We start from the raw sequence: 11,163 nt of genomic DNA, 5'->3' as shown, positions 1-11,163 counted from the left end.
CTTCAAGAAATCAGGAAATACTACTATCTTTGGTTAATCCTGTCAGACAGGGTGGCCCAAAATCATTTCATTACAACTTCACGTCTTAGGTCCATTCAACATTTTTTCATCTTGTATAGTCATAGTGTTTCCAGCCAAGATTCAGGTTCCTAATGTCCCTCCCTTGCTTCTTTCTTAAATAAAGAAATGCCTACTTTTTGCCCACTCTATGTAACTACAAAAACAGTTTTTAAATACAAGTACCCCTCAAATAATATGCTGTACAGTATAGCATACACAAACTGCACACTTCATTACAAAATTGGCCCTGCCTGTTCCCCTAACGCTACTTACTGTTGCATATTTTCTCAATAATCAGACGTGTCAAAATTATGTTATTTTAAATTTAATTTGAGCTCGGTAAATTAGATTAACAACTAATTGATCATCAAAATTATATATTTTTGATAATGGTTAATCATTTTGAGCCAGTGTAAATTGCATCACTAGTTATGTGCAAAACATGTCATTGAAATGCAGTCGAACCAGAAACTAGTATCCATTTGCATTACTAATCAGTAGCCAACAAGAAGTTGCTCTCAAATTTCAAAAAGGCTGGTGAGAACAACATCCCTCGCTTTTGTGCAATACTGGCTCAATTGTTGTCTATGCGGTTTGGTTTCATTTAATAATTAAACAATACTAAATGAAAAAAACTCTGTTAATTAAGAGCAACCAGAAAAGTTGTATTTTGGTTTAAACTAAATCCAATTATTCAATTTATCACTTTATGAATAGAAAAGCAATGGCATTTGCATGCTATTAGGCTGTCATGTGCAGTGGTACGTATCCAGCGTTATCAATTTCTCAGGCATTTCAGTTCAATAAGAGCGTATCTCACCATTCAGATGGACATGCACACTTACCATGCTGGTCTGTAGTTTTTTCTACACATTAGTGTGATTAGCACTGCTACACTAAAATTGTACATAACTGGCCATTCCGTGCAGTTTGAATGTTTTTTTGTTTTTGTATGTGTTGTTTCCTCTCATGATTTGTTTGTCAATATGATATGGTGGAGAAAAGGGTCAGCGTGTGGCGTACATTTAACGATACATAGAAAGGTTGGGAGGTAGTATTGATGAATGACTTACATTTTTTTCCCCTCTAAATTTTAATTGCAATTTAAAATGTGAGCAATCAATATATTTGCGAGACGTTAATCTGTATTACAATGAATAATATCAGATGTGTGAGACATAAATGCCTTGGCTTTAAACACTTTTACTTAATTTACTTCTTTTAACACTATGGCAACTATACAAAACTCTACCAAACAAGTGTGTCATAAACATGAGTGAGCAAATAATAAATCAGATTAAATCTGCTACTTTATTTCAAAATGCCATTAAAACATTTGAATCCGAAAATTCTGCTTCGGTGTTTGTTTTTACTTCCTGCGCATGTTTGTAGAATGGAGACAGAGACCCCTGAGTCATTTTGACCTGTAGTGCTCCCAGGAGAGTTAATACTGCATACTGAGTTAAAAGCGGTACTTGGGGAGATGTTGTCTTTCGGGAGTGTCTTAGTTGAACGGAAGACGGCAACTCAAGTTCGACCGGCTCTGGTTCGGATGTCTAGTGAGTAAAGTTGTGCCAAAGCCCAGTGCTTGAATTGTGAGAACTGCAGTCTTGTGATGTAATTTTAGATGCATATTGTCATGTTAACATGTTGGGGAGTTTTTATGATTTGGCACATTCTCAAAACATGCATTTTAGGTTAATTGGAGACTAAATTGTGCTCTAGTGTGAAGAGTGGTTTGATTACACGTGTCCTGCTAATGGCTGGCAACCAGTCCAGGGGATAGCACACCTGGGATAGGATCCAGCTCACCTGAGATTTGGCTGATTTGGGTGGTATCGCCCTTTCTTTGCACTTTGTTTGTGGTTCTTGCAGGCTTTGTCTAAAATGTCTTTACTGTTCCCAAATGTGCCTTGCACTTTATTTTGCATCCATTGATAGAGTATAGCTTTTAACAATGACAAAGTAAAAATCTTCCATAACTGCAGTAATAGTCTAAAATGTGCAAGGTTAATGGAAAAGCTGAAATACCTCGTCATAATAGTGTGAATGTATACCCATGGAAGCTTGTTTTGTGCTAACCACTAATTTATGGAGCATTGTGTGCACATAAGCACCTTCTAATCAAGTCCCTGATCAAACCACGAGTTGGAAACACTAACCCAGTGTGTGTTTGCTTGTCATGCAGAGTCCCTGGGTGTGAGTTTCCATTGGGAGTCATCTGGCCGAGGGAACTGCTGCTGAGATTTAGTTGCCCCTGGATACGCTCCCTCCAGTCTACATGCATGTGTTGTGAAGCTGCTTAAGCTGGGCTTCAGGCCACTCAGGGGAAAAGTTTATCGTCAGAATTGACGCTTTTGATGAGCCGATTGCAAAGGAAGAAAAAAAAACCCCACATTTGACCATTTAAAAAACATGCATGCACTCACACATGCAATAGTAATCCTCATAATACAGGCAGTATGCTGAGCACACGCACTTACTTACAATATAAGCGTTATTAAACCATGGCCGGCTTTGGGTAAATTGAACATGTCTTTGCTGAAGGTGAGTTGAGTTGATGTGGGCATTTTTCCATATGGTGGCATGTTTGGGTCTTGTCTCTCAAACACCAACCGCATCAACCAGGCCTTTTAAACTACATTTACAGGAATAGTTAAAAGAAGTAAATCAGTGGACCCCCAACCACTGGTTACCACGGCGACAGGTTATATTACCACACAAGGAAAAATCTGCTGCGAACAGCTCTCCAATGAGCCAATGATGCCTTCAAAACTGTTTCGCCAACAAACGTCAATGCCTTGAGAGCGTCATACTTGGTGGCTAACCCGCATTTCTGAGATTAAAGGGGGAAGTCAATCCCCAAATTCTTTTGCCAATCATATGTTGTATGTCCTCACTAGTCTAAACATGGTTTTCTTATTAATATTGTGTTTGTGGTATATGAGTTAAGCAGAAAAATCCACCTGTTTTTATCCATCTCAGGGGGCGGCCATTCTGCCACTTGCTGTCGACTGAAAATGACATCACAGTTGCCAGGTCTCAGTTCTCCACAGATCATGGCTCATCAATTTACTAAAGCTGAGCCGTGAAAAATTATATGCATGATTATAGATTATATGTTTAAATGTGTTTGTATCAATACTAGGGTATTTCTTTATTGTGGATTTCACTGACTGCTGGGGTTGTCTGGAACAAAACCACCGCGTTGGAGGGGGGATTACTGTACTTGGATTAATTTTAGGGGTGCGAAAGGTTTCAGCTCCCCCATAAATGGACTATACACACCTCTGATTCATTGCATATGAATTTTCTAATATTAATCCAGTGGGTGTTCAACATACAGACACACCACAGTCAGAGGTAATAAGTAGCATCATCGCTTAGCATTAGCGCTAAGAGATCACTGCAAAGATTAGATTAGAAAAAGTGGCAAAATAACGCCGCCAGTATTTGTCTAATATGATGTTGCACACGCTTCGTAAAAGCCATTGACATTACACGAGGCTAAGCTCATAATGACCTTGCCATTTATAGGCAGGTTGGAGTGCATTAATCTGCTTTAGAATAATCTCCTACAATCTGTGATAACTGCTTACTACATGTATCTGAGACGAGGCAACAGAGGTCAATGGACTCCTCTGAGCCATTGCTGACATCTGCTGTTCACATGTATAAACCAGAGGGGCATTTTCTGATGGCTTTGTGGAATTCATTGGGGCCAATTATGGTTTTTGTCAATAGGATTGAGATAAGGGCTTTGTGATGGCACTAATAAAAAAAACAACAACTTTGTTATTTTAGTTCGGCCACTTTGTAACCAGTTACTCGAAAAATAAAATAAAAATGTCCCTACATAGTTTTTGCAGAAGACTTAAGAAGCGCTTATCTACATCCAAAACGTTTTAAAAAGCTCGGCACTTGCTGGACTGATATGTCGATCAACCAATAGGCATAGAGGTTAACCCATTAAAGACTTAGTATCCGTCTGCCTAACAATTCTTTCATTTCATTTCTTTCCAAAACTATCAAAATATAAAATAAATAAATGTGAAAATAAAAATGAATACAAAAAATTGAAATTGAAAAAAATTGAAAACTGAAAAATGGCGGCACGGTGACGCACTGGTTAGCACGTCCGCCTCACAGTTCGGAGGGTGTGGGTTCGACTCCACCTCCGCCCCTCCCTGTGAGGAGTTTGTATGTTCTCCCCGTGCCGGCGTGGGTTTTCTCCGGGTCCTCCGGTTTCCTCCCACATTCCGAAAACACGCTTGGTAGGCCGATTAAGCACTCCAAATCGCCCCTAGGAGTGAGTGTGAGTGCGGATGGTTGTTCGTTCCTGTGTGCCCTGCGATTGGGTTCAGGGTGTTCCCCGCCTACTGCCTGATGACAGCTGGGATAGGCTCCAGCACTCCCGCGACCCCCGTGGGGACAAGCGGTACGGAAAATGGATGGATGGATAATTGAAAGAATATATGTATGGGGAAAAAAAACACCAAAGAATTCATTACTATAAAAGTAAATATAAATATAACAAACATAAAAAAATAAACAGCAAAATGAATGTGGAAATACAAAAATAAATATATTAATATAATTAAATATCAATTTATCTACATTTTAATGTATTTTTATAGATTTATTTTCAATATTACTTTTATTCATTTTTTATTTTGGCAGTTTTGGTCCTCGATAATGTCATTGAACGTAGAATAAAGCTTTTGGTTTGATTTTGGACTGCATACAGAAAATGCCATAGAGAGAGGCCAAGGCAGACACCAAGTCAAACATGCAATATTTTTGTTGCAAGGCCACAGTATTAAGCACTCAATGACTGTGCTGTTGTAACAATTTCCTTTTTCACAGCTGAAAAGGAATGTAGTTTGGGGCCAACGTTACACATGCATTGCTCTGCACAGTAAAACAAAGTGCACTAAGTGTTCAGCCAACTTATTACCTCAGACAAATTTTCTGGAAGCAAGATGATACAAAGACTACTTAACTGATCTCTAAGAAGTCATTACTTGGTACAAGGGAGGATTTTTTAAAAAATATAGTTGGGTCTGGATCTAGATAAAGGTGCAGCATCAGGAATTTCTTACGCATTTGTAAAAAAAAAAAAAAGAAACGATAGCAACTTGTGCTGTCTGCTGTGACTAAATTGTTCTAAAGGTTGTGCACATGATCATATCCAACAGAAGATCTACTTCAACATTTACAATGATTTCTTAATGTTTATTATTTTTGTTTCAATCTGCAGTTGTGTAGGATGACACTCCATGATATCAAGATTCGTTTTCAATTTCTAGTGTAAAAACAAAAGTTGGGCAACATATTGTGGTTTACTGCTGTTCTGACTTTCGCTTCGCCTTCGAAAACCGAGCTACTTCTTTGGAAAAAAAAAAAATCCAAGGAATCAGTCCAAATGAGTGGAGACTAAAGCCAAGAGAGTGACGCTGTACACACTCGTTTCATCACCTTTTAATGCGAGAGGCACACACATCTTCACCACTTCATTAGGCTGAAACACAAATTGTTTATATCATTACTACACAATTTTGCTGAATCTGCAGCAAAAATTTGGAATTGTATTAACTTCACTTTGCTGTTGGATGATCACGTTTCATTTGTTGACACCACCGCCCTTTTTTGTCTTCGTATTACATAACACAGAAGCAAAATGTGAAAAATGTCTTACCTTGTGTCCACTCTGCGGGGTCCAGGTGAGCTTGATGGTGCGCCTGGTGCCTGCCTCTACATTGCCTTTGCTGGGATCCACATCGAAGCCCTTCTGCTGCAGGGACGCCATGTTGTCCCAGTTAAACTCACTCCCCTGAATGAGTTGATCCAAATAAGCAATCAGGATATAATCAATGCATTGGCTTATTGTATCAAAAGCCAAAATGAAAATCCTCTTTTGTGCCGGAGTTTGGGTTTAGCCACAGGTGTCATTTCTTTTTTGGCACAGGTGCTTCTTTCTACTCAAGAGCAGGTTGGTTGAGTAGAAGCATCTGTAGCTTAAGCCAAAACCCGGCAGGGTTTACTTTCTGGCCAGGATTTCACACCTCTGTCAGATCGGAAGATTTGCATTCTGCCTGTCAATATTCCATAATTATAATGATTATTTAACTTTTAAACGTTTTGATGTATGCCTTAAATGCTGCTCCATCAGGATAATAACACACAGTAGAATAATTACAACAGTGAGGACAATCGTAAAGGCTCTTTATAACACAATAGGTTTTTACAAGTTTCATATCAGCCTCATTACCTTCTTAGTGGCCCGTATGCAGCCTACTTCCAGCTCTCTAACTGCGGGTCTGATGGTCCCCATGCTGTAGCTGGCCCGCAGGGTGACTAGTACAGGGATTTCCGTGTCCGATGACTGTCCTGGTGAGGAAGAGCATGAAATGTTACCTTTCCCTGAAGTTGCGTTATGACAACTAAAGAATATACCAGCTGCTACAATAAACATCAATTGTGGTATTTGGATATACAATTTGCATTAACAATGTCTTTGTCTCCTTTAAGAGGCTTGCTGTGAAATGTAATTGAACATCATTCCATTGCTATCCACAGAGTAGCATTTCCATGCACACCATTAATCGTTTCGGGGCATATTCTCCTGTTTGAGTCGGAAAAAGTGTGCTGCTGTGCTGAAAATGTGTCCCTACTATATTACAATGACAGCCGTATTATCTTAGAAATTGGTGGGGGAAAAGGATTGGCGCGAGCTGACGATATTTTTTTTCTTCAGATGTGAGGAGCATTTAACTGACTGAACGCTGATCACAAATACAGTCAAAGTCAAAGTCTGCTTTATTGTCAATTTCTTCACATGCCAAGACACACAAAGAAATCGAAATTACGTTCCCACTATCCCACGGTGACAATCATCGTAATATAGTTTTTTTTGTATTTAGATTGTTATTTATGCGCGCATTGTGTTGCTTAGCAACATGGTCAACACTCAACTTGCATCTTCTGTTAGGCGTTCAGTTATGAGCACGGTATTCTTATTAAATTGCTTGTACAGGACTGTATTGAATTTATTAAAAAGCTAATGCAAAAACACAAATAAAGTAGCTTGTTGATGAGCTATGCACACTGGTAAAGGTCAGTATAAGCGCTCATTTTCACATTTAAAGGCTGACTACTTTCCAAATGAAGCTTTACGGAATTCACTTCACATGAAAACTCCACAATCGGGAAACTAGGTCAAACCTTAGCCTTCACCGAATCATGCCTTTTTGGTGGTCGAACTTATATTTGCAAGGTCAGATAAGGTGTACTAGAAGTCTGGATGGAAGAATTGCGGCACCTTGAAAGAGTGCCAACAATTTGACTTAAGCGCAAAAGGGAGAATATGCCCCCTAATGTATTTTATAATTACAGGCTGAGAACAGCAGAGATGAAAGAAGGAGATTTCGTATATATACCTTCGAGCTGAGTTTGACTCGTAATTAGTGGCGGAAGAAGGGATTCAACAGGAACTGTCAGTGGATCTCCTCCACACAGATACATATTGTGGGACGACGCTGCGCCTTTCAGATCCAGTACGCATAATTTTCTCTGGCAGACAGAAACAGAACCACACTTAATTTGGTTTATTTGGTGCAAACTATCAAAATGCCAGGGTTCTCAAAATGGAGCACACAAGACCCCCAGGGATCCAAGAGCCGTAGCTTGAGGGTATACTAAATAATTTGTAATGCATAATTATGTTGTATCTTTTTTTAAAATAATGCAGAACCACATATGGACACCAGCATGTGAATTAAATAGTAAACAACTAGTCACTTTATTCATGAAATAATTCACTGGATTTTAAGCTAAGACGAAAAAAATTAAGTGGACCACCTCACCACACAGCGAAAATCTGCTATTAATTGATAGCCACTATAATTGTCTTTAAAAACATGCAAAACAAAAAAGGAAATAAGTGGAGGTTTCGGTGAATAAGCAACCCATAGAGACCAAAAATACATTTAAATAGGTGAATTAGCAAATGCTTAGCTGCTAATATGGTATGTTTAAAAATACATCATATTTAGGTTACACATGGTAGTTACAGTAAAGATTTCTCCCTTCAAACTGATCTTGTGGCCTTTGTGTGTTGCTTTTACCGACCTTATTGACAAGCTCAATGGTGAGTTGATCAGAATAGTTGACGGAAGGGTGATCAGGGTGAAATGTGACTACAACGTCCTGGCTTTGTCTCGCGGCAATGCTTCCCTCCACTGGCAGAACACTGAAAACACTAAGCCCATTGTGGTTCTGTGTCCCTGCACATAGTCCAACAAAATGCATGTTTTTACCACTGCTGCTGGCTGTCTTTCAACTTATCACAGCATACACAATGTATATTTATACTACCACGTTTAGCACAGCTATATCTACTCATTTTACTGATACAGAAGGCTGATTGTAAAACACGCGATTACCACGTTTGTCGACCACAATTACACCAGATTCACATTTACAAGAAAACTATTACTTCTTTGTCTTATGAAGTAATTTCACGCAGAAAAACTGAACGTCAGTATGCGATTGTGTATACCAGTTTCCATGCACAACCTTTAGCTTCTTCATCTGTCTTCCGCATGCTACCTACTGACCTACTTACCTACAACAGGCTGGATCTTGGAGTCCGTGTAACCACCCAAGAGGAGGGCCACGCCTTCATCGGCACCCTGAGTCTTGGAGGGCGAAAGGCTGTACAACATCGCCTTAAATCCCACTGCAACAGCCGAGCTGTTCTGGAGCTACAAGTTGTCACGGCGACAGACACAAAACCTTACAGTTGCGGCATTCAAAGTTGTTATGCAGACTGTGCAATGCAAACATCAAAAGTAACCAACTTATCCAGAATACCATTTGCTTAGACATTACTGGCAAGACCATTGAAAGAGTAACCCATTTCAGTTTCACATGTTTACTTTATGATCACCAAAATGGAAATTCAGTTTGTGCTGATGTAAATATGCTGGCTCACCTTCAGGACATGTGAGGTGCTCTCCTTCTCCAGCACATAATCAAAGTCCAAGAGCCCTCCAGGGTGGGAGGAGGTGATGGCCGGCACTATGCCCTCCCCACGCAGAGTCACAGCCAGGGTCATCTTCTGACAACGCACTTCCAAAGTCTCACAGTACTAACAATCAAGGGACCATATTAGATTTGGCTCAACATATAAATCATTCCATAGAGAGACAACTGAGCTTAATTCACGTTAATCAACTGTGCAAATGACTGACCCAGCAATGAGCAGCTGTAATTTAAATGTGGCACCTTTTTCTCCAACGTAGGACAGAAGGCCAACACCAAGGTGTGTTGCTCTCCGGGTCCTATCCCTCTGAGAGCGTTAAGAAGTAAAAAGGGTCCATATATATCCAGCAATGATGACTTCAACTTGAAAACAAGCACAGAATTGTGGTGACATGATAACAGTGTTTAGGTCTCAACACCAGGAGTTTAAGATTGACAATACTATTTCTGAAAAATATGCATATTTAGTCAGTAGCCAGTGATACAAATCTAAATAATAATAAAAAAATAAATACATATTTGTCATAAGGATTTCATATTTCTTTTTATGTACAAAGTCTGGTGTGTTGAATATATGCGTAATACTACTCATACTGCTACTACTATTAATGATAATACACTCTTTTGAGTGTCTGTTAGAAGGATATAAATCATAAAACTGTATAAAGTATCATTAAGGAAAATCATATTCAATGGTTGACCACGAAAAGCTACCTCTAGAGATTCCGCCGAAATGTTCTTGACCGAAAACCTTTTCGTCACTCTCTCTCCTAAAAATCAGAGGCCGAAAAGCATGGATGACGTTTAGTGCACAACTCTACATAGGCCTGACACATGGGCATTTTGTCCTCACCTACTGCCACTTGCTGGAAATCCAAGGCATAATTTCTAATATTGCTGGATACCACCACTAGAGGGGGCTGTACAGCAGGGCACTGGAGCTTTAAGTAGACTGTATTGAGAGGACTGTTGACATGTTGGATGGGAGATATAAAAGCGTTACTTGTAAAATGCTTGGCGATGTCACAAACTTTGGATGATATTTCTTTATTTTTACCTCCACGTTGGCTGAGCTTGCCTGTCCTCCTCGGGAGGGTCACCATCTGACACAAAACACGGGATGGTGTACTCACTGTAGCGTGAGGTGAAGGAGTGCAGCAGAGATGCCCTAGCTTCCTCGAACCTCTGACCTCTAGGAAAATAAATTTCACCACAATCTTCAAGGAAGATGAGATTGACTTATGGTGAGCTTTATAAATTTATGAATTACAGCCAATTTAGACCCTCAAATTGTAGGGCCTATTTTGACAACTTGACCAAGTTGGAGACTTGGCCAAGCACTTCCCAGATGTGTAAGATGGTTCTTTTAAAAATAATTAATTCAACGTACTTTGGTAGAAGACACTCTTACCCTGCGTCGATGCTGTCGGTCGGTGACGTGTATATTGGGCTTGCAGTTTTGGCAGAAACTTTTGATAATTTGCTGCTCTTGGACAGTTTATTCCCTTTGCTGGGCTCCACCTCCCGTTTAGCCTTTTGAAACATCAGTAATAGAAATGACATTATTGACATGGAAGTGAACCAAATATCAATGAGGTTTGCGTAGCACATGCGAGAGAACTTGCACCTCTTCTTCAAGTAATTGTTTAATGTCTGCTTTGGTCTGCTTGGCTCTGAGGAGACGCAAGGCCTCTTCCTTGATATTGCGGTCTTCAAGTTTGGGATTAAATGTGACCAGGACCAAACACCTCTGGAGTGCAGGAACAAGAAGACAAACACTGGTTAATATTGTTGCATGATTACAAATATTTATTTTTTGCCAAATAATATGTAGGCACATATATTTTGAAACTCCATTTTCTACACCGCGTCCTTCCTTATTGTCATGGGTGAGGTGTAGCCTATCCAAGCTGACTTTGGGGTGTGAAGCTGGTAACAAACTAAAGCGCATTCAGACGCCACAGGAAGTCTTGAGCTTTGATTGGAAACCTGAACCTCAGAACTGTGAGGCAGGTGTTCTGTTCTGCCTGTATTTTGAGAAAGATGTTCACTTCTGTC

At 39.7% G+C, this 11,163-nt stretch overlaps 1 protein-coding gene across 1 annotated transcript in view; it reads right to left on the bottom strand.

The window, feature by feature from the left end:
* Positions 1-5,227: 5,227 nt before the first annotated feature.
* cfap74 (cilia and flagella associated protein 74) overlaps positions 5,228-11,163 on the bottom strand; it is a 30,757-nt gene continuing 24,821 nt past the window's right edge. The window contains exons 27-39 of the mRNA XM_037244294.1: positions 10,733-10,855; positions 10,517-10,638; positions 10,163-10,297; positions 9,959-10,071; positions 9,820-9,875; positions 9,349-9,468; positions 9,056-9,211; positions 8,687-8,825; positions 8,191-8,345; positions 7,500-7,632; positions 6,332-6,450; positions 5,759-5,893; positions 5,228-5,581 (exon numbers count right to left, since the gene is read on the bottom strand). Of these exons, the coding sequence (XP_037100189.1) occupies positions 5,477-5,581; positions 5,759-5,893; positions 6,332-6,450; positions 7,500-7,632; positions 8,191-8,345; positions 8,687-8,825; positions 9,056-9,211; positions 9,349-9,468; positions 9,820-9,875; positions 9,959-10,071; positions 10,163-10,297; positions 10,517-10,638; positions 10,733-10,855 (1,611 nt within the window). The 3' untranslated portion in view covers positions 5,228-5,476. The remainder of the gene's footprint in view (positions 5,582-5,758; positions 5,894-6,331; positions 6,451-7,499; positions 7,633-8,190; positions 8,346-8,686; positions 8,826-9,055; positions 9,212-9,348; positions 9,469-9,819; positions 9,876-9,958; positions 10,072-10,162; positions 10,298-10,516; positions 10,639-10,732; positions 10,856-11,163) is intronic.

This window comes from Syngnathus acus, chromosome 2, assembly GCF_901709675.1.
Source record: "Syngnathus acus chromosome 2, fSynAcu1.2, whole genome shotgun sequence".
Classification (NCBI taxonomy): domain Eukaryota; kingdom Metazoa; phylum Chordata; class Actinopteri; order Syngnathiformes; family Syngnathidae; genus Syngnathus; species Syngnathus acus.
This window is presented reverse-complemented; position numbering and strand designations above follow the sequence as displayed.